Genomic DNA, 24,019 nt, shown 5'->3' with positions numbered 1-24,019 from the left:
TCTAACCATGCCACATTCAAAGTCACTTAAATCCCCATTCTTCTCCATTCTGATGCTTGGTTTGAACTTCAGCAAGTCGTCTTGACCACGTCTACATACCTAAATGCATTAAGTTGCTGCCATGTGATTGGCTGTTTAGCTATTTGTGTTAACAAGCATTTGAAGAGGTGTACCTAATAAAGTGGTCTGTGACTGTCTCAGAGCGAGGTAGAAAGTCTGCAAACCTTTCAGTGTGTTTAAAAGTAATACTTTTAAATGCACATTTACAGTTTATAGATGAAAAAGTTGTTCTCAGTGGGTTAATTGAGTTAATTTAGACTCCACAGATTCATTGAGGAAATGATCAGTAGGAACTACTTAGTAAGTGAAGCATTAAACCCTCAGAGATCAGTGCAGTGAGGAGGAGTGAACTGTCACCTGGTTTTGTGTTTCTTGTTTATTGGGTCAAAGCTATGAGGTGACTCCTGACAAACAATCCCCTTTAATATTAAGTGGATTGAATTAAAGGATCTACCCTGAACAGTCTGTCTGTCTCCTGGAATGGTTCTCACGGTAAACATCTGATTTTTGTCGCTTTGATGCAGAATCACATCACGTTTCTGTCTGACGACTTCTGACAACATGTCTGTTTAACAGACTTATGGACAGAAATAGCTCAGTCTGAGCGATGGTAGAGTATGCAGGAGTCTCTAAATGAACAGGACTGTTACCCAGAGAGCCAGGGTTTAAGTCACATGAGACTTAAGATTAAGGGAACTCCAAATGATGATGAAGTGTTGTGTTATTGCACAGATCAAACTTGAACCACAACAAGCCAGTCACAGCAGGCTCTGGTCAGATGTCTTATCGAGACAAACAGTTAAACAATAACTAATTACAAAGGCAAGCTGTAAATAACGCACTGCTATATATCAAGAGATAAATGAAAGCTTGTGGTATCAGAAACCACAAACCAAACTAGGCCACTCTATGTCTAAACACTGAACTGTGAAGGTTCACAAAGTTCACTACATGTAAGAACTCAAAGAAAAACACAAGAGGGTACTTTAAAATATTCCCCACCGCGTATCTATTTGAGGCACAAAGCAGCCATAGTGCTACACTAGTTGGCCACAATGTGACTTTGTGATCATCCTATCATCCTCATGTTTCCCAGGTTTGCTGTGGCCCTCTGTGCTGTACTGCATGTCATTCCCCACTCTCTAACTCCACAATGTTCTGCTCCATCTTCTGTTCTATCTCATAAATAAATGCATCAAACCCTAACATAAATGCTGAAAAAATAGCCATAGCAAAGTGGTGATGTTTGGCAATGAGGGAAGGCCACAGATGAGACCATATTGATTTTATTTATCTCGGCTACCTGTTGACTAAGAAGCTGCTATGGTGGAACAAATTAAGGAAAATTTGATTATAGCAGATGCTCAAAAATATAAAATCAAGCTCAGAATCAAAGAAAAATGATTTTAAAAACAAAACTATAGCATGATAGTGAACCCAGTGTTGTGAGGCTATACTCCTTCATGCTGGCTTTCATGTTGCTCCATCTTCAGTATCATTCATTCATAAATACTACCCTTATAATCCATTAGTGGACAAAAATGTCTACTGTAGAAAAACATGAATTAGAAATGTTATGAAAAAGTAATTATGGCTTCAATTTTAGATTATTTTCAATTTTAAGTATTTTGTTAATCTTGGGATTAAATGTAGGCCAGTGTTAGAAAGGAACTGCAAGATATGCCTCTTATAGGCTCCTAGTTCTCAGGAATTAAGTCTTAAAATGTTTGTTTATTATGACTGAAAACAGAATACAGTTGTTTTAATTTGACATTTTGACATAGATGCTCACGTTTCAGAAATACAAACTGGACATCATTTCTCATGTTTACTTGATAAATGAGGTTAACTTTCTCATCTTTTATTCTCCTTTTTTACATCTGAATATCTTCTGAATAATCCTGACATTGTTGCTATTAGATTTATTAATAAGCCCTGTGTGCTCTGCCACGCCTGGTTAGCATTTGTCTGCTCAGTCGTTCTCCGCAGCATCACCGCTCCTCAGCATCAAGGCTTCTAAGCCGATTATGTTACTTAGGAGAAGATGACACCGTAGTCTGGTGTTTTCCACTACACGCTGCCAAGGCTACTCGCCCTGACCACGATTGATTTTCATCCCACGTGAAATTTGTAAGATGTCATGCTCCAGTATCATGTTTTTTTTCCTTGAAGTAATTTTTTAGAGTTACGACAGTAGTTTAAAAACACAGAGGGAGGTGTTGGAGGAGCTCTGCAGGTCCTGGCACATTTTCTCCCACAGTTGCATTTTTCTGAGCTGGAAGTCTCCTGAGCCAGGTGTATAAAAAAAAAAAAAAAAAAAAAAAATGTGTGTTCACTCCCCGAGCTCATGCATACATGGTTTTCCAGGCATGCCAGCCGGTGAGCAAAGATGCAGATGGAGCAGCAGAAAGAGAGGATTAACCTGAGCACATGGGCCAGAGGGGAAGTGTGGCAGGCACAGTGCCCTCAGTCTGCACCGCCCTCCTGCCCTCAAACACTCAACTTAAGAAGGGAGGCTTTAGTTTGACCGCTGCAGACCCAAAGAGAGAGGTTTCTAAATGTTTCTTAAAAAAACTGAAACATTGATAGGAACGTTGGATTTTAAACACAAACTTCTGGTTGCAACAAGAGTCATCATTTTTAGTTTAGCAGTTTTTCTTTGTGTGGTTTTGCCTGTTTAAACACAAAATAGTGATTCAGTGTGTTGTTATTAGGGCTGTCAGCATTATACTTGAATCAAAGTTGAGATCCATCATTACTGCAATAGTCTTTCTTAATTGCATTAATCACACACTTGGTTTTCCATTCACTTTGGTTAAGCTACTGCAACGTCTCCCTTCACCCAGAATGATGTCAAATAAGTCCAACACTGCCCCTTAATGTCTCAGTTCTCTTTAAAAAAGCTCACAGATAGCGCAGTGGACAAATCAGAAGTCATCTGCACCTTGTGGTATCAAACACTGACTTTTTTCACTGCGCCCTAAATTAAATTAAACTAGCTGAGATATTTTTCTCTGGACTAAACCAGTGGATCCATATAACCATCCCCTGAGTCTGGGTGTTTGTGTATAGATTATTAAGATCTTCTCTGACCTTGACTGCTCTTGGTTTAATAATGATATTAAAAGAGAGAGAGGGTGGAATAGTAGCAAATTGACTCTCCTGCCACTCACATGTAAACCATCAGCCTGCTGGCAAACTACCAGCTGAAATGAATCCAGAAAGGATCTGTGTCTGTTAATGCTAGAAAAAAAGAGAAGTGGGATCAGTCCATCAGAGGGTCTTCATCAGCCTGATGGGTGGGATGAAGCCAAGGTGCTGAATAAAACACTTGCCCTCCCTCCCTCCTCAGTATTCAGGCGGTGTCATGCAGCTCCATGAGCACGTTCACACTGCAGGCCTTCACGCTCGGCTCTCTCTGCTGCTCGCTGCCAGCTGATTCAGGACGCTGCTCCCGTCTGCTGCAGGATGTAACTTAAATCTGACAGAAATCTAAAGTGACAGTAATGTAGAGAAGATACAGCGTGCTCAGGAAGACAATGACAACCGATGTCAGATCTGATTTTTAGGCATGCGCTTGTTGTTTTCAGCATGTTTTAGGGTAAAGAATGTAACAAAATAACCACAGACTTCATTTTAGTTGTCAGTGTGGCGTCCTGTTGGTGGTCATGCTGACACAACTTCACTCTGCTTCTTTCAGTCACATTTAAAGAACCAGAACTGTCAGTTTTTCTGTTGCACTAAAAAACAGAATATGTCAGTCATCCTAATTTTTTGGACCTAAAGGCCAACAAACAAATTATTCAATTTTGATATTAAACAGCAAAATGATTCAAATGAACAGGCCGGAACAAGCATTTTCTTTTCACTCTTGCAAATCAAAATCTCTGAATGATTATTTGATAAATAAAAATGGTTTTATTACCACTGATCATTTTTATCTCCCAACACTTCACCTTGTTGCATTCCCCTTTTTCTTTTCCATTCTTAATCAAATTTCAAACACCAGAGATTGTCTTTCATGCTAACAGTAGCGGGGCTGCCCCCTGGCCAAAGTGGGGGCAGAAGGCAATCTTTTGTGTGGCCCTTAACATTAGTGTTTTAGCATTAGCTGCACTTCCAGAACAACACGAGTTAAAATTAAACAGTAGAGGTAGAATAGAACCAGAACGTTTACAGGAGAGACGAGGGTTTCTCATTGCCACTCTGAGCAAGAGAAGGAGGGGTGGAGCGGGAACAGGGTGGTTTATTAGTTGATTGTGCATTGCATCATTTCTCTGAAAATTAATAAACATACTGACAGTTAATATGCGGTAATGATGTGATGCCCAGGTGAAGTCTTTGTGTTCTGTTGTTATTTATTTTTCTGACAGACAGCAGTTGGATGAGCAGAAAAAAATCACTTAGGCAAATGTATTGCCTCTCAAAGATGCTTAGGTGGTTTACTTGAACTATCTAAAATCATAGTAAAACTCATTTGAATGGTTCATACAAAGGTCTTTTGGTAATAAAAACCCATGTTTTGGGCTAACAAACCAAGATTTGAGGTTTAACAGGACAGGTTTAGGTTGGAGATGAACCCTCTGCTAACACTCAGCATCTGTTGAGACAGATGGTAAAGACGAGTCGACCTCAGCAGGTTTGTTAATAGCTTCAACTTAATCTTCATTTCACAACTCGCTCTGACTTATCGTGGCACGCATTTTAAGAAACAAAGTCGACTCCTTGTTCTGAGTTGAATGCAGTTTTATTCTGCCTGTGAGAAGTCTGCTGTGTGCAGATGAAACACTTTGCCTCTCAGGCTAGATTTGTATGTCGTGTGTTTGGCTTGGAGTAGGACAGTTTCTCAGTTTTTTCCCTTCATTCCCGCATGGTCGGGAGGATTCTGGGAGTTTGAGATTTGCTTTGTAGAAATAATTTCTTGGGAAACAAACTGTTGTGTTTTTTTTTTTACTAGTACAACTGCAGCAGCTTAGGCTCTGAAACTATGCTCCGTCATTAGCTCATGTTTTATTAAGCAGCAAAAACCCTGTGGGAGGTCTCCCAGAATGCATCTCTCTTGCTGCACTCTTACATTTTAGCAACAATCCTTACAGGATCCTGTTGGGTTGTTAATAGGATTGTTGGAGGATTTTAGTCAGTCCCCCCAAAAAAAGGTCAGTCAAGCTGCTGTCTGTGTTCACAAAACATGATCCAATTTCTGTTGTCCTTTTTTAAATGAAGGATTTAGCTGTGAGGTTCAGACAGGGCTCTAATGTGACAGGCATCCTCCTGCTCTTCATGTTTTTGTAGCCGAGTGATCTACATCCCGGCGGCTCAGGGAGAGAAAAAACACAACTCAAGTAAAAATAGACTGTGGGAAAGAGATAAGGGCTGGAGAGAGGGAGAGACGTCCCTTTTTGCCAGTGGTCTGGTTGATGGTTGGAGCACAGATTTGACACCCAGCTCTCGTCACATGGAGTGGACCCCCTCCCCTCCCTTCCTCTTTGGACTGTGGAGAGGACTTGTTGTTGACTCTGCGGGTATCGACCTAGTTCCCTCATCCAGCTAAAGGTCACATGTCTTGTTGCTTTGGACTGTGTCTGTGTGTAGAGTTCACTCCAAAAACAAACAATAAAGTTGAGGATGTAACAGTGAGACATTAACACCTACAGAGACCAGAGAGAACAGTCCTACTATATTTCCTCTGAGATAACATAAGAGGCTTTACTGATGCCCCATGTTAGGCAAATTCTCTTGTCCCATCAGCTCATGAGTCAAAGAAAAGAACTGAGTAACCAAGCTGGAGTAACAAGTTGTGCATGTGCAGCTTTTTAATGTGATTTACCTAAAAAAATAAAGCTTATTGTTAAGGATGGTTATTCTACTATGTTAGGATACATCAAAACTGTCATTATTATCATTAATTTATTTGAATTAAAACCTATTATTTCTGACAAAAGCTGCCGTCACTGGTCCCCCGTGGCTCTGTGGTCAGTGCTGGGCGGTGTCTTGTGGTGTTTGGTGTCTGTGGTCACTGGAGGACGAGGCAGCTGGTGCTCCTATTAGGTGGTATTAGCTCAGCGCCCTCAACCGCGGCCACAAACTTATCTGCCGCACTCATTTGCAATGGAAAAAGCAAAGCTGATTGGGGCCTGTCTGCCGGCTGAGGATGACAAGGCTGGAGGAGAGAAGAAGGGAGGAGAGGAGAACAGGCTATTGGGCCCCACTGTGACCGCTCTGCTGCTCCGTGTTTACGTTAATGCACAGTCACTTCATGAGTGGATATTTATAAATGTTGTATAATTATCACAGCTATATGATGCCTTTATTGTTGACATAAAAATTCAAGTATGCTTTTATTTTAAGCTCCCCATGAAGCGCTTCATCAACATCTTTCTTCTTAAATATAGTTATTAATTCTTCAGATTTTATCAAAAGAAAGCTGGAAAGAACAGAGTAGGTCAGTTACTTTCAAAATGTACAGATGAAAGTCTTACAGTTAAATTTAGATTAAAGGATGTTACAACCCAGCCCACCATCACAAGGAGCTACATTTTAGTGCAGCAACCTTTAAATTAAAGAAGGGACTTATGTTTATGTATAAGCAAGGTTGCGATGGGGGCAGGGGGGGTCTGTAATATTTAGCCTAGTAGCATTTAGTGGAACTAACAGTGAAAATGAAACATAATAGTTATAAGTCTATCTAAATTAAGTGTCTAATGTTACTTTTTTATTATCTCAGAGTACACCTATTGCATGTTTCTATTGTACTACAATTGGAGCCAAATAACAGATACACATTTTTTTAAAATTCCACTGGTTTCTAGAGTTTCCACCTGAAAAAAATGAGCATCACAATATTTTGAATTGGCTTTTAGATGTTGCTGATATTCCCAGTTGTACACACTGCACATGTAAAACTCACTTGCCTTTTTTGTAATGTTAGCTACGTGAATAAGTACATTGACTGAAGGATTTGGAAAGTAATGTCAGATTTCATGGCCAAGCAATAATCTGCACAAATTTAAAGATTCCAGGAAATAATGGGGAAGGAGCTGCAAAAATTTAAAGGAAAATATTTTCAAAAATGGGTTAAGGGTTGCCTAAGGAGTCAGAAGTAGAAACAATTAGAAGGGACATTGGTGAAAAGAGGATGTAAAGTAGCAGAAATGGGTTAAAAGATGTTCACATTAGATATAAGTGGCAAAAATGGGTGGAACATAACGGGGAAAAGTGGTTAAAAGTGGCAAAAAGGATGAAAAAGTATCAAAAATAGGATAAACATGGCAAAATGTTGCAAAAATCAAGGCCAAACTGGGTTACTACAATGTAAAATTAGGTGGGAAAATTGTGAAAGGGGGTTAAAGTGTGAAAATGGATACAAAAAAAAGATCAGAAATAGGTTAAAAAACATGGCAAAATGCAGCTAAAACGGCAGGATAAAGTTGTGAAAATGGAAGAAATAGAGGCAAAAATTGGGAAAAAGTAGCCACAATTGGTTACTGCAATGCAAAAATGGGTGGTAAAATTGTGAAAAGGGGTTAAAAGTGGCAAAACAGATTTAAAAAAGGATAAAAAATAGGTTTAGCATTGCAAAATGTTATAAAAATGGCAGGATACATCTGTGAAAATGGGTAAAAGAGTGGCAAAAAGGGAAAAAGCTTCCAAAATGGGTCACTAGAAAATGTAAAACAAAATTAAACAAAATGTGAAAAGGGGTTAAATGTGGAAAAAATGACCAAAATGGGTTAAATGTGGAAAAATGTTGCTAAAATGGCAGTATTAAAATGTGAAAAGGGGTTAAACGAGGGCAAAAGTGGCAGAGATTGGTTACTACAATGCAAAAACGGGTAAAAAGAAGCAAAAAAGCTCTTTGAAGTGGCAAAAAGCCTCAAAATTTAGCAAAATGGCAGGATAAAGTAGTGAAAATGGGTTAGAGGGGGGCAAGATGTGGCCAAAATGGGTTAATTGTTCCTAGATTGGGAAAAACTGGAGAAAAGTGGTATCAATGAGTGGAACAGAGGGGAAAAGTGGTTAAAAAGTGGCACAAAGTAACAACTTAATCATCAGAACCCAATAATAGCTAGACAAACTTTTAAGCTCCAAAATGATTTAACTGTTAGCCAGGATGCTAACACTAATGCTACTTAACCAACACACATGCATTGATGGGGAAGACCCATTCTCTCCATTTTTTAGTAGCCAAACCAGTCCTGTGGGCAGGCCTGTGTATCAGTGCATAAACAAACTTTTATGCTTCTAAGGATCGGATTGATGCCAAACTAAATTTCATAGTAATTGATGTACAATGACATTGAAGTGCTTGTCCATCCATCTGTCAAGATTTTGAGATCACTGACAGATTTATTCCAACAAACAGATCAGTTTACTGTTGTGAGTCATCTGCAGCACGTTTAAGTTGGATATTTTGTATTGATTTTTTGACGTGTTGTATAGTTCTTGTTCATATTGGTCCCTGACCTGTGGCCATTTATTTCAGCAGTTTCACATGTTGATCTGTGAAATGTTTGCAGACTCACACCAACTATTCAAGTTTGTGTTCGTCAAATTTCCACTGCAAAACTTGTCCTGATATTTCTCTGTGTCCTTCAGTTATTACTGAGGTACAAATACAGTGCGTGGCTTACAGGTGCATGCTGAAATCTACTTTGAGACAAGTAAAAAGCTGAAATGTCTTAACATGTCAGTACAGTATACATTTACATAAGCCCTATTCACAGCATCTCTGGAGATTTCTTGAATGTTATTCTGGGTGAGCTGCATTTCTGAACACAAACAGCTGAATTTTTCACCATGAAATGTGCTGCAAGCCCCCTTGTTTTTCCCCTCTCCCATCCCTCTCCAGCCTGACAGGTAAACTGAAGGAAAATTGCTGTGACGGACAAAAAATTGAAAAATATTCTAGAAAATTCAACCATACATGTGTGAAAAGGACTAGAGTAACGAGAGTTGCTACTTTAAAAGTTATGCAACAAACCACAAACTTGTCAGCAAACTTATCAGCTGTGTTAAAAAACAGGTTTGAGAAGTAAATACACTTTTTCATTACTCAAAAATGACCTACATTTATTTGTTGTATTTTTATAAGGTTGAGTAGTGGTAGAAAAGGTTAGGGAAACGTAAAATTATATAAAAACACTAGGTAAAGAAATGCATGTAAAACCTGTTAAGGTTCAAAACAAATTTAATTTCCCACAAAGAATCTTCACTGGTTGTTTACACCTTGGTGCGGATTATGCTATTTCTGCAACCTGCAGTTACCCACAATGCTTTTCTCTGTATACAGGAGGCCTGCAGAGACATCTGCATGTTACTTAATTCCTTCCTCATGAGAAAGGAGTACATTAACATGTTTGTTAAGCCGTGAGGAGACACTGGCTGCATTTTTAGAAAGAAACCTGAACGATAACATCACTTTGTTTGTTTATGAGAGATCCCCATAGGGAAGCTTTAACGTCACTTATTCCTCCATGCATTAAGATAAGAAGCTTTCAGTGTGAAGTCTTTTGGGGCTGATGGGATATTCTGAATCAGGTCTTAGTTTTGTAATTATCTTTGTGCAAATAGTTTTAAAAACATTCCATAAAACTGGATCTTTCCTGGGATTGTACTGACTTTTATTTTGGGAGAGTCTAGTCATTGTTCAGGCATTAGAGTTTGTCCCATCAGCTGTTAAACTGCTTTGTTGTTGTGCAAAACAATTAATTTCTGACATGCTTCATTGCCAACAATAAAGCCTGATATCTTGAGTTTGTTGCTGGAAAATGTGACTTTAGCACTTTCTCAATTTTGAAAAATTTTCTCGATGACTTTATTCAGAGCACACTCTCACTGTTCTCCTTCCATTGCATCTAAAGCCCTCTGACATTTTGATCTTTTTCACAGCTTCCACAGCTCTTTACTTGATTTTCTGCCATTCTTTTGCAGAAAAATTACAATACATCATGTTTTGTTGAGTTTATGTAACAGCAAGTTACAAGAAAATGGAATCAAACTTCTCTGGAAATAAGAAGTGAATCAAAGTTGATATGGTGCAGCGACTCCCTGATGTTTACATGTTCAGACAGCAGCTCCTCTCTGAGCTTCATTTTATTTCTTACCTCCAGCCAAACTTGTGTGTGGGAACCTTGGCAAGGTGGAAGAACAAGTATGCACAACAGTTAGTGAGAGAAAAGCACCCCAGGGCATCACTTGCTGACATTCTTGTACTCAGTGTTGTGCTGCAGCTCTGTATCGTCTACTTACATGATTGTTTTCTCTCTTTCAGTCATTTCAAGGCAGTCAAGGAAGAGCCTACCTGTTTAATTCAGTGTAAGTATAAGGCACACTCCTACACATCATAACTTTATCACATTTCCATGGACATGAGTAGCTTTTATTTGTCCAGGGTTATAAACTGTGTGAGAAGTCAAAGTGCATTTATTTGAGTTTCAACCAGAGTTCAGCTGTCCCCTCTTCACATTCGCCCTCTGCCTCGCTGTCATACTCATTCATTTTTGTTTTCTGAAAACTGTCCCCTCGCGTAGTCATTCCAGTAACACAGTAGCAGCTGCGGTTTCTACAGTGGCTGCGCACATATGTCAGTAACATGTTTGGAAAAGTACAGCGTTAAGAACAAGCCGTATGCCAGTGAAATGTATTAAAGGGTCTCAAGCAGCTTTTGGCTGGCTACGCGCTAGATGATTTTCAAATCTTAATACCTTTCAAAACATGGGAGACCACGGATATGAGGACATTTTCAACCAATTTTAAACATTATAATCACCGAATGCATAAAGAAGATCTGGCCAGACTGATATCAAAGTAATGATTTCAAATTGGTTATTCCAGAGACACGAGATCTCACAGAAACTCTTTATCAAATGTGACTTCAGGAGAATAATAATTTTTTTGAAATATCAAACATGTCTGTTGTTTATGACTCAAGATTGGGGAGGCTCAGACTCTTGAGCTCTATTTGTCCAAATATTTCTTAGATATTTCTAACTGCTATATTGTGTTTTATTAAAGAGCAACTGTAATGACAGAATTACCCCTGGGACTAACAAGATATTTTTGATTCTGATTCTATTACTTTAACTTAACCTTGTGAATCTAAAAGACTTTCTTACAACCAAGTCTGTAGCTGTGGCAGAGACGGCAGTAATTTTATTTACTGAGTTTATTGTGGAACATTTTGAATTTAATTTGAGAGTTTGCAAGTGAAGATTCAGACAGGAAACCAAGAAGAGAGGGGAGAATGTTATTCAGCAGAATTTGTTGGCAGGAACAAAACAATCATTATTGTTATCATGCTGAGTGCTCTCCAACCACTCAGCACATACAGCTCTACAATTTTTCATTTCTACGTAACAAAATAAAAGACAAAATAATCTTAGCAGAAATAAGCTAGGAAATTTGTGTTAGGTAGATTATTTCTTTGTTGTAACGATGCTTTTGGCAATAAATAATATACCAATGAAAAGCCTGTTTATTTCCCTTTCAAACAGAACTACATTTGTAAAGAACATGCATTTGTGGGATGAGCAGCAGAGCTGAGTATGTGGGTTGTGCCTATGAAAAATGCACCAAATCTTCTCTGCCAATGCGAAACAGCTTTTTCTGCCATTGACTCTTGTTTGGTGGATTGAATGACTGTCTGAAGAAACAAGACATGTTGGCAATGTAACAATTTATTCATTTAACAAACCTCTTCATGCTGGTCACCAGCCTGGTCACACACTGGTGTGGGATGGCATCCCATTCTTCAACCAGCATTTGTTACAAGTAAGCCAATGTGGTTGTGTTGGTCACACTGGCACGAATAGCACACCCAAGCTGATCCCACAAGTGTTCAATGGGGTTGAGGTCAGGACTACTGGCAGGCCATCCCACCCTCTCCACTACCAAATTCAGGAGATAAACCCCACTCTGTGGGGGCAAGTGTTGTCATTTTGGAGGAGTGAGTTCAGTCCACTGGTTGCAGAATCTCATCTTGATATCTCTCTAGATTGAGATTGTCTCCAATGATGAAAAGATTCTTTGTTCCAGAGAGGGAGATGCCGCTCCACATCGTTGCACAGCCTCCCCAGAAAGATGTTACTCTATTGATACAGCAGTCAGCATACTGTTCCCCATGTCTTCTCCACACTTTGACCCTACAATCCAACTGCTTTTGGCTAAATCTGGAATCATCGCTGAACATAGCAGGTGCCAATCAGGCACCTGATTGTCAGCACCCGGGGGAACCAGAAGCTCAAAACAAGAGTAAATAGCAACAGAGAAATACAGGAAGTTTGACATTGGCAGAGAAGACTTGGTGCATTTTTCGTAGGCACAACCCACATACTCAGCTCTGCTGCTCATCCCACATATGCATGTTCTTTACAAATGTAGTTCTGTTTAAAAGGGGAAATAAACAGGTTTTCCAATGGTATAAGAATTATTGCAAGAAGTATTCCAACAACAAAGAAATCATCTACCAAAGGCAGATTTACATACTTTTGTGCTAAGTTTATAAGGCTTAGTTAATTTGTGTCATTGGCTGCACACTTTCAGGTAAAACTGCAACCTAAACATGTTTTTTTTATTTCTGATTACGCTGATATTAATGTCTGCATTTCGCATTTTTCATTCAGTTCATGAATGTCAGGAAATAAGGAAAACTGTCATCCCTTTCAGACCTAGTGATGGCCTCTCTAAATGTCTTGTTTTGTCCACAACCCAAAATTCAGTCAGAGGAGAGGAAAAGGGGGAAAAAATTACACTAAAGAAGCTGGAAACCATTAATATTACTTTTTGAAAATTACACAAATGGATCACCTTAAAGGTTTGCAATTAGTGTCCCAGTAAAGTTCATTTTCATTTCTACAATTTAATAATCAGGTTATAAATAATTTATAAAATACAGATTTAATATTGGCCATATGTAACACAGACAACAGTATTTAACTGAATTTTGTTTTTTCACCTGCACCAATAATTATCAAATCTCCATTGTTGTCAACTGTTTTTGCTCTTTTTTCAGTCATTGCTCCAGGATCTTCAGGTTAACATTTATCTCTTAAAACTTATGAAAAACTTCTAGAGGTTTATTTCTTGGTTGGTTGGTTTTTTGGTCCCAGCTCTCAGTCTTAATAAAACCCACAGAGGACATACTCAGGTGTGACGGTGGAACCACTTTGTGCCAGCTGAGTGTAGATTACATTGTCACCTGCAAGACTGAACTGAATGAAAAGACCCCTCTGTAGTCCCCAGAGCCCGGATAAATAATTCAAAATATCTCTGACGTGCAAGCAGCTGAAATCCGGTGAACAATATTTATGGTGTTTTTCAGCCACGAACAGAGATATTTGATGGAAAAATCTTCCATGCAACTAATGTAGCTTGGTTACAGTCAATGATTGTTTAAAGAGCTCTTCACTATCAGTTTTTGGCGTGTGCTTTAATTAAAGCGTCAGTCAAATGTTAATCAACAGCGGTGTTTACTGAGAGGGACTGATGTGTTTAGCAAGAGAGAAATATGCAAAAAAAGGTCATGGCAAAAACAACAGATTTCCCTAAAATATAAGGGGATTGAACTGAAATATTTTCACACAAGTGCATTTTTTTAAGATTTATTTTGGGGCTTTTTAGCCCTGTATTAGAGACACGGCAGTGGATAGCACCAGAAACTGGGGGAGAGAGACAGTAGTGAATGACATGAAGGAGAGGAGCCACAGGCCAGGTTTGAACCCCCTGTACATGGGTCATGCAAACATGGAGTTTTATTGAGTTTCTTCAACATGTATATATATATATATATATGTATATTAAGGATAATAATGGGCTTAATCTCACATTTATCGTTAGCATGCGGTACTAGTAAACCAGTGCCTTAAAATCTTTGGTCCATGTGATCCTGTGTGGTACAACATAGATTTGTTGCTTTAATTAAATTGAATGAATCTGAACAGAGGTTATATTGGAAATCTGAGTATTCTTGGTAATTTTTATTTCCTTTTGATAGATTTTATTTCTTTTTCATCCTGTAATTTTTAATACACATACCAGGTACATTTCTATACAGACTCATCTTTGCTGTGTGCTCTCTCACATCATAAAAACATTTTACTGCTTTTACTTTAGGTTGTAGGATTCTCCTTGGCCTTCCTTGCCCTCTTTGACCTCTTCTCCTCTTCCTGTCCTCCTCACAGGGTGAATGTCGGCTGCGGGCCAGCAGAGGAGCGGGTTCTCCTCACAGGTTTACACGCTGTGGCCGACATTTACTGTGAAAACTGTAAAACCACGCTGGGCTGGAAATATGTAAGTCTGTCCTTTCTGAAGCTTTCACCCTGTTTTTTATACTAATTTCACTGCTGCTTCCTTATTATGTAACTGTTTTTTTTTTAGCTTTTCTGGGAGAAATAGTAGCCCTAGAGGTAAAAAAAAAAAAAAACAAGGTATCTCTCATTGAAGCTGCGTTTTAAATCCATGGTGACAGTTATTTCTTTGCTCATGTTGCATTTAGAGAGACTGAGCACTCTTGTGTCTCCTAGCACTGAAGATAATTACAGTGCAGAAAGGTTGCCTGCAGACGAGCCGACTGGTACCTCTGAGAGTCTGCAGTGATTAAATGTCAGGCCGTTTTGAAGAGGCTTGTCCTGGTAATTGTCTGAAAAGACTATAGGAGGGTGTAAAATAACTGAACACAGTTTAAGACAGGAACTCACTTAAATACGCTCCTTCAGTGACAAAAACAATTAGAGCTTCTCAGAAAGGCGCTGAGAGCAGAGCAGAGCCGAACTGGTTTACAAGGCAAAGCAGGCTGAGCCGATAATCAAAGACACAGAGACACAACAACACGGAGGCGGATCTCCTGCAGCTCTGTAGGACAGCAACTAATGCAGGACATCAAACAGCATTAAGAGACATGTTTACAGACAAAGTTTAGACATGTGAACAAGATGACTTGGTAACTGGAGGGAAACTTGAGGAAATTTCTAAGATTCTATTTTCACCTTTTCATTTTGGGATACTGAATGTAGATTCATGAGAATATTTTTTTAGGGGGGCTATTGCATCAGGCTGAAACAACAAAATTGAAAAAAGTAAAGGGGGGGTGTGAATACTTTCTGAAAACAGTTTACTTGCAAAACATTCAGGGCGAACGAGTTGGCAATTTCTGGCAACTTTTCTCTCTCTTTATGTGGAATTCATCCATGAAATGAAAATGGCAATTGGCATTTTTTGTTAAAAAAGACATCTCATTTCGAAATAACAAGTAAACTTCACTAAACTTGGAAATGTCTATTGGAGCCACAGTTATCCCAGGATCAGGGGATTGGGGAGGTGAAGTTACCTGTAAAGCGGGGAGCTCGTGGGACAGAAAGCACTGTAGACGGCAGAGAATAATTGTCCATCACAAAACATTATAATGGGATACAGAAACAGTAGCAGTTTACACTTCCTTTAAGATAACATCCAATGTTTCCATGGAAAGACAAGACATGGACAATTACTGCTGTAAAAATTACAAAATTATATGGCTTTGATAACAACTGAAATATCTGAGGTAATTTAAGTACTCAATTTAAATATGTATAAAACAGGAGCGCTGATTTTTTTAAAGGGATACTTCAACATTTTGGCATAGTCGCCCATTGCCGTAATCCCTATAGTCTTAGTAATAGGTTTGTTACCTTTAGTTGTTGGTGCAAGCTGTTTTTAGATCGGCTAAGATGCCAGCTGCTCTGCCAACGCTACGGAGACATATGGTACTTCTGCTTTTCCCTCATCAAACTCATGAAATACACAATTCACGAGACAGAGATGTTTTAGAGCCGATGATACTCCAGGTGAAACCAAGTAACATCAAGTATCAAAGGCTCGAAAACAACTCCGTCTCATAATGTTCCATGATTATTTCATAGGGTGGTGAATGTGCAGACCACAACTTGTCCACGAGAGCGTTTTGGAGTTGTTGGATTGTGTATTTCATGAGTTTGATGAGGGAAAAGCGGAAATACCATATCTTTCCGTAGTGTTGGCAGAGCAACTGGCATCTCAGCCCCGCCAATCTAAAAACAGCTTGCACCGACAACTACCGACAGCTTACTAAGACTATAGGAATTACGGCAATGGGCGAATTTGCCAAAATGTTGAAGTATCCCTTTAAAAACAAAAGACATTTCACTGTGAAAATTCTACAGATGTCCTATATCTTCATCTGCTGTGCAGTTCTCCATCATTTAACAAAAATGTCCTGACACACAACTTGAAGATGACACTCCAAGTTCAGTTTGTTTTTTTAATCAAACATAAGAGTTAAATCAATGAAAACAATGAATTCTGGTATAAGACTGAAGACTTTATTTGCTTTGGCATTGCTAAGAAAACTCTTTTTGGTTTGTTTGCTTTGAGTCTAAAAAATTCACATTCCTCATGAGGTGACCTTTTGTGTTCATTTCACTGAAAGAAAGGGGGAGGATAAAGAATATAAACCGTCTTTTAAGTTCATTCTTGAATGTGGAAACAGTCTGTCATCTTTGAATTTCAGGTTTTCTTTCTAGCTCTCAACCACATCTCAGTCTTTATCATTTATATTGAAGGGTTTTACAATTTTCACATTAACTTTTCGTCACATGATAATGTGTGATCTTCTATGTGATAAGGGAGATATCTCAAACTTTGGTCTGTATTTATAGGTGATCTTCTAGAAACTTAACAGTAAACACTAATACAGACATTAAAACGTCTGTCTGATACATCATAGCCCAACATTTAACATTTCCCTGATGTTTTTATGCTTTTAATCTCCAATGTGTCATCTTCTTTTTGGCAATGATGCCAATAAAAAAAAATGGGTATGATTATTTTGTGGTTTCTTTTTGATTGGCATTTGGATCCAGAAAAAACAAGCAATATTAAAGGCTTAAAAACAAATAAGTGACTTTACTGTTCACTTCTTATTCACACTTCTTTGTGATGTCTTTGGAATTTTATTGGACAAAATGATTTAAACATTTACCACCAAAAAGCTGCTGATAGGTTCTATTTACTGGCATGAATCTTCCACTTAAACTGTGATCATTGAACTTCGCATATGCACAGAATTTTCCCTCACACAAAACAATTTTAATGTTTTTTTCTACACTAGTGTTACTGAAGTTCAAATACATACAAGGTTGAAAAAGTTGGTCTTATAGCTAAAGTTTTCTCTTCTTTGTGTTTTCCAGGAGCACGCATTTGAGAGCAGTCAAAAGTATAAAGAGGGAAAGTTCATCATTGAGCTGGCTCACATGATCAAGGACAACGGATGGGAGTGATGCTGCAGCCACACTCTTTTCTTTTTCTGACCTTGGAATGCTCTTTATTGAACTGCGTGGAGCGTCGACCACCTTTCCCACCTTTTGACCTCTCCTTCTTTGAAAATGAACCCCCGTCTCCACTAACCTCCACCTCTCGCCTCCTTCACGTGCACACACTCCCACCTGCTCATCGTGAAACTGAACAGAACAAATGAAATCAAAAGCGAGGAGGAGGAGGAGGAAGAGGCGCAGCAGCTGTTGAAAAATCACGTCACAGGAGTCTCCGTCGTTACTTCAAAGATTGTGTGTTCTCCTTCGCAGCTCTGGAGATTTTGGGTTTGACCCACTCACTCCCAGCCCACACCCCCCACCGAAACCAGGCTTACAAGTGATTGTGGTGATATGGCGACCACTTTACGAAAGGAGACAGACTTCACTGAAAGAACATTTCTTTGTTTTCTTTCTTTCGCCTATCCAGCGGGACGAATGACTTTGATGACTTTTGTTATTTTATTGTTAATTGCTTTCGTTTTAACTTCTGGCTTTGGTAAGGGTTTGGTTTGATGGCAGATGGATGTTACTGGTTAGCATTTTATTTTCCCGTCAAGTCCATCATGTTTTGTTTTTTGTTTGGCTCATTTATCTCTGCCCATAGCTGAGCATGTTTTACTTTGCTAATGTCCAAATGAGAAATCAGGGACAGATGAGGAGTGGAGGGGAAAGGGAGTTATTCTAGTTACAAATATGTAGCATTATCTTGCTTTTCTTTTTTAAAACAAAGTGGCAATGATGGGATTGCAGTAGTGTGGTATTTATACCTGACTTTTTTTTTTTATCATTCTTCTTTTTTTCACATGATTTTTTCTTTATTTCCCCCTTCTGGTACCTTTCAGCACCCAAAAAGCATTGGAAAGCAGCACCTAGTTTATTTGACTAAAATGGATATATATATAAATATATATATATATATATATATACATATAAATATATAAATATTTGTAGTGTTTTGGCTAAATGCGATTGTGGCTGGTCCCATTTTTGCAGCAGTACCATAAGTGGAAAAGAAATAAGAAGAAGCTCTAGCTGTTATGAGGTCACTTTTGTGTCATTTTTATGTGATAAAACAGAATAGACATAAAAGTAGAACTTTACACACTGCATCATAAATGTTTAAAAAACACTTGTTGAATACAGAATCCTTTGGTTTATCGTTTTTTTTGGATTTTGACTTTCGTGGAGCTCAATATCGTGGGCGGGACCTACGCTGAAAGATTTCAGGTTAATCTCTATTGGCCAGTCTTGAATGGAGCTTCACCATGACAAAATCCATAACACAAACTGCAAGAGCAAAACTTTGAGGAAGACAAACTATTTCAAACTATACTTTTCAAGTCCAAAAGTTGTCTGCGTGACTAAACAAAAGTTCTGGATTTTATGGCTGTCAATCTTAATTGAGTTCATCACGATTTAATAGGGCCCACAATTGATTAATTAATTAAGGTTAACAATTACTGCACTATTATTATACAGACTAATGTTGTATTTGGCCAAAATTTCTGGATTAGCTAACAGAACTTTTGGATTTGCAAACCAAACCAAACTTTCATATACATTAGCAGCTCTTGATTTATACTGTGTTTTTATAGCAATACCTTTCTTTCTGATTTATTTATCTTCAACTTTAACATTTTCTTTTGATTGTTGTGTGTAAAGTTTTTAATTTGATTTCATAAAAAGGGTACTAGAGTGACCTCATAGATAATTTTGTAGACTGAGGAAGCTGATACCGGCGTCCACATGTCATAAAACATTTGGGCAGATTGTATTATTCCATTGTCTAGTGATGAGACACAACTACATATGAATATATATACACATGGTATGATGACATATCCATAAAAACTATGAAAACATTCGTAGTGCGTAGACTTTGGGAACATGGATTCTATATACATATATATATATATTTGCTGTCATGCACATATGTATATATGCATTGTGTGTGTATATATGCATTGTGTGTGTGGTCACACATTACACAGTGGCACACTTGAACAATGCTACACCGCTTGCACTTTGCTGAGGCTTTTGGTTCATGTCAGTTTAGAGGCAAAACATGTTTAAATGGCCTTTAATAGATGAAACACGATTGTTGTTGAGGAAGTTTGAACATGTCCATATAATTGGCAGATAAATCCTTTAATAAAGATAATCAGTAGTTGCAGCCCTTTTTTGCCTCTTCCTTTTGGAGAGAGAAGTGTAGTTCCTGTTTCTTTGCTGCTAATGTAGAGCTCGCTTCATTTTCCCGTTCTCGTAGGCCTTTTGCACTTTATGCTTCTCCGTCTTTTATCTTTCCGTCTTAGGATGTACTGTATTTATTGTCTCTTTGTTGATGACATCTGTGTTTGCCTCCAAGCCGCATGATACTTGAGCCTCTTCAAAACATGGACAGCCTCCCCTCTTTCTTTTTTTTTTTTTTTTTTTTTTCCTGTTGTGCAGTGCATAACTTTGAAAAATGCCCTCACGTGAACCGATATGTGTGCCCTCACCTCCATTCTGGTTCAAAAAGGCCCTCAGAAATAACTTTATTCACCAAAACCTTCATAGAGTTCATCCTTGTTTCTTTTGGACAACAGAGACTTGGTATACATTAAGACATATATTTTCTAAGTTAAGATTTAGAGGTGCAAAGACAGATGGATATTAAGTATATTATTTCTTAGAGTAAAGTGTAGGGAGAGAGTTGCCCAGGGCATGTTGTTTGACTTTTAATTAGAGGGATAAAAACAGAAGCAGCAGGGCAGGATGAGAGATTTTAAAAATCAGCAGTGATTGATTACTTTGCCGGCAAGGTCAGTCAGATCACACAACCTTTTATCTTTAAAACAATGACAATGCAAACCCGAACTAGTTAGCAATGATACCTACTTGAAAATATAAAGACATAAACAGCTGAGATATTGGCCCATGTTACAGTTTTTGTACATAAAGTAACATATTTAAGGTTTTATACGTATTTCTACTGGGTTAGTTGTTTTACTTCCCCAACTTGAAGCACTTTTGTTCACTGTACCTCTGGCTGTGTGTGTCTGAATGAGTGTGAGTGTGCACTGTGCATGCATGTGTATTAGCCCACATGCATGCCTGCACACAAAAGTGAATGTTTTATTTCTTTTCCTCAGTTTTATTTCCTTTTTTCTTCTTTTTTTTTTTTGTTTGGAAGTGTTTTTATGTGTCCTGTGTTGGTTTTACTGTCTCTCCAGGTGATCTGTGAGGTTGACAGTTAGGTTAGTTTGTTTGGAGGTGATTTATCCCTGTTTTTTGTTCTGTTTTATTTTTTCTAATGTTTCCTTGTTTATTTAGCTTGTGTGGTGAGAGCCCGTTAGAGGGCCGGTGTTTAGGTCTCTGCTGAGCCGTGTAGACGTTGAGGGTGAGCTGGAATCTCCCACCATGTCGCAGGGAGAGCCTTTACCAAGACCCTTTTGCCACCACAGTCAGTCTCCTGTATAGAGGGCTTTCAGGTGATCAGACCCACCCTATGGCAGCCATACTGGAGGTCCTTAGCTTTTAACAGCACAGGCTGTGAATATCTGATTGTATTTCATATTCATATTGTGCTGAATTTTACTGAAAATGAACTGTTACATCCATGGTCTGTTTGATTTGATCTGTTGTTTTGCTAAAGTTAGCTTGTTGGAAACTTAAGCTTTGTTGCTGTATTGATGTACTGTGGCTGTATCCAGGCAAACAAAACCTAAACACTCCTTTAAACACAGCCTGAATTTGCTAGATTCAGTGTCCCACAAGTCACTGCACACTCCCTGTTTAAATTGAATCCCTGCAGAGGCTGAAAATCTTGTTCTGATGAAGCCGTTCTGATGGAGCGTGGTCATAAGGGATGTAGAGTTGAACTTTGAAGAGTGTTAGTACATCATGACATTTGTGCAACTCACCTAAAACTTGGAAAAACCTTTAAGCCATGTGTATGCTACCCTTTAGTGGTGCATTTAAGTGCAGATACTTATGATTTCACTGGCCACATGCTGTGTAACTCAATTGTGATAAATGTTTCGCTAACAATCTGGTATTCACCAATTTGTCAGGCATGCCTTGATTTAAAGAAAAAAAAAAAAGGAAATTCTTACTCTGAAGAGTGATGCCAGTTTTTGGCCTTTGGAACCCAACTTGACAAGAAATATCCAACCAAGGCTCATTTTAGTAGCTGTAGGTGTATTTGATCAAATTACATGATCCTTTTTCAGAGTATAATAGCTTAGTAATAGAACTCCAGAAGTTCACATTTTTCCCAAACGCCTGTTTGTGTTGTTTTCATTGAAATGTGAATCTCTAAAACTCTAGTTTAATAAAAAAATGGCAGTAAGGCCCATTAACATCCCCATGGGAGAAAAAAAGAATTGTAGACACTAAGCCGGGCATACACTGTGCAATTCCAAGCCGACTCTGTGACAGTCATGGCAGATAGCAGCTCACATCTGTGACTTCATCACTTACACCACACAACCATTACATATGATTTTTGTGCTCCAACTTTACAAGTAAAGTCAGGAAGGATGTGACAGAAACCTTTGGAGTTTCCTTTGAAAAGGTCTCACCCACTGAGGCTGAAGTTTTATCCAGTCATATCCTCGCTCTCTCACTCCAACGTACATAAAAGCATCTCCATCCGTGTCAGCTGGAGGTCTTTGGTTAGGAATATTTCCTCCTCGTTTTTTCCTTTATTAGAGCCCCAAAGTTGAGGATTCTGCTTGTGGCTCTGCTCTCTCTGAAAGAGAGTCTGGAGTCTTACGACCAAAATATCAAACATGTCAGAAATCCACCCAACCAGTCAGGAGCAGCTGGTTGGTCCGTAGTCTGGTCGTGACTGGCTGTTGTATCCCTGTACACAGCACAACAAACAATGCAAGATCCCACTGAAAGTCAGCGTGATGTTCAAGTGAGTCTTACGACTCAAAATTAGTGTCTGATTAGTATGAAATTGGCACAGTGTACGCACGGCTTTGGACAAGTTTTAGATTTGACTATTGCCAAGCAACCCAAAGGCTATAATTGGCTTGGTACCAGAAGACCAACTCTGATTGGTTGTCTGATTCAGACCAGATGTTTTTTAAAAAGTACAAATGAGGGCACCAACAAACACAGATTACACACATGTATTCAAAGAAATAAATCAGTTTAATATTGTTGGTGGCTTGCAATGATCAGATTTGTCATTTTAACCAAAATTTTATTGAAATAATGTTAAAAACTTTAACTTTGGGATTCAACTAAAAGCCCCAAAATGCAAGCTAAAAGAACTTTTGATTTTTATAGACAAAGAGCTCTTGAATCCACCACTGGGTCTGATTGGCCTGGCTCTCACTTCCTCCAAAGGACACACTTTCTAAGGCTGCAGCTTTAATCTGCTCAGCCAAATGGACATATATGGCTAAAATATCTAAATGTCTTCATTTGTGAACTTTTCCAACTCCAAACATAAAAAAATTCAGTAGAGTTTCATCAAGAAAACACAAGTCTTCACAGCCTATTTTGTGTGATTTTACTGTTGCTGACTGGACCTCCTACTTTGATATGACTCCATGCACACAGCCAGTTTCTCTAAAGGACCTCCACGATGGCTCCAGCAGTAATATCTGGGACATCTAACCCAACTACAGAGCCTCTTTACCTATACTTCGATCAGTCAGTCTAAGTTTAACCAACAAAAAGCAGGAGCCAGTGTCACCGCCGGTGCGTACCAAATAAGAACCAGGTTCTATCGAATCTATCAGTGTCATGTGTCAGTGTGCAGGGAGGAAGCTAGGGATCAGTACCAAGTGTCTCCTGGACATCAAATTGTGATACCAAAACTAAAGAGGAGAAATCCTGTCACTGATGACTCTGTCTTCTGTAGAATGTTTTGATTCTCTGAACTTGCAGCGTCAAAGCAGCCTGGATGACAAATGTAGATATTTGCTGCTGAAAACTGTTTACTTTTTATTGTTATTTTGTTTTATTGTGACACTGGCCACCGCCTTTTTGAGCTCTGTTACTGTCTCAAGCGTTCCTGAAAGGATGTTGATCAAAGGAAGGAGGGGTATACAGGGGAAAAGACTGTACAAGTTCTTTTCTTAGGACTGTTAAACCACAGTTTAAGGTCTAAAGCATGTTGTATTTATATTGGCTATATGTCGTGCCTGTTTTATTATTATTTTTTCCTAAATTTTAAAAATATTATATGCTTTTTATTTGACTACATTGCTTTGCATTCTGTCTTAGTAAAGCCATGTCACATGTCTGTTTTCACTCTAATGTAAACTATCAGATATCACAATAAATTTTCAATGGCATTACATTGTGCAGTGTGTGGAGAAGTTATTCACTTTGGGTTTTTTTTCCTCTTCAAGAAAGACTGATTTATAAATACAATGTGATGTTCCTCCAACAGGGACTATAATGACCTTGTATTCAAATACATGCACTTTGTTTATATGGAGTTCCTCTCCTTTTGCCGCTATAACAGCCTTCACTCTTCTTGGAAAGCTTTCCACAAGAGTTTGGAGTGTTTCTGTGGGAATTTTTACCCATTCAGTCTGTAGAGCATTTATGAAGTCAAGCACTGATTGGACAAGAAGTCCCGGCTTGCAATCTCCATTGGAGTTCATCCCAAAGGTGCTCGATGGGGTTGAGGT

The 24,019-nt window shown here is 38.6% G+C and overlaps 1 protein-coding gene across 2 annotated transcripts in view; it reads left to right on the top strand.

The window, feature by feature from the left end:
- Positions 1-23,671, top strand: part of ypel1 (yippee-like 1) — a 46,682-nt gene extending 23,011 nt beyond the window's left edge. For both annotated transcript variants that reach the window (XM_041787319.1, XM_041787318.1), the window contains exons 3-5: positions 10,331-10,374; positions 14,238-14,346; positions 17,259-23,671. In XM_041787319.1, the coding sequence (XP_041643253.1) occupies positions 10,331-10,374; positions 14,238-14,346; positions 17,259-17,348 (243 nt within the window). In that variant the 3' untranslated portion in view covers positions 17,349-23,671. The remainder of the gene's footprint in view (positions 1-10,330; positions 10,375-14,237; positions 14,347-17,258) is intronic.
- Positions 23,672-24,019: the final 348 nt, after the last annotated feature.

This window comes from Cheilinus undulatus, linkage group 5 (genome assembly GCF_018320785.1).
Source record: "Cheilinus undulatus linkage group 5, ASM1832078v1, whole genome shotgun sequence".
Lineage (NCBI taxonomy): Eukaryota > Metazoa > Chordata > Actinopteri > Labriformes > Labridae > Cheilinus > Cheilinus undulatus.
This window is presented reverse-complemented; position numbering and strand designations above follow the sequence as displayed.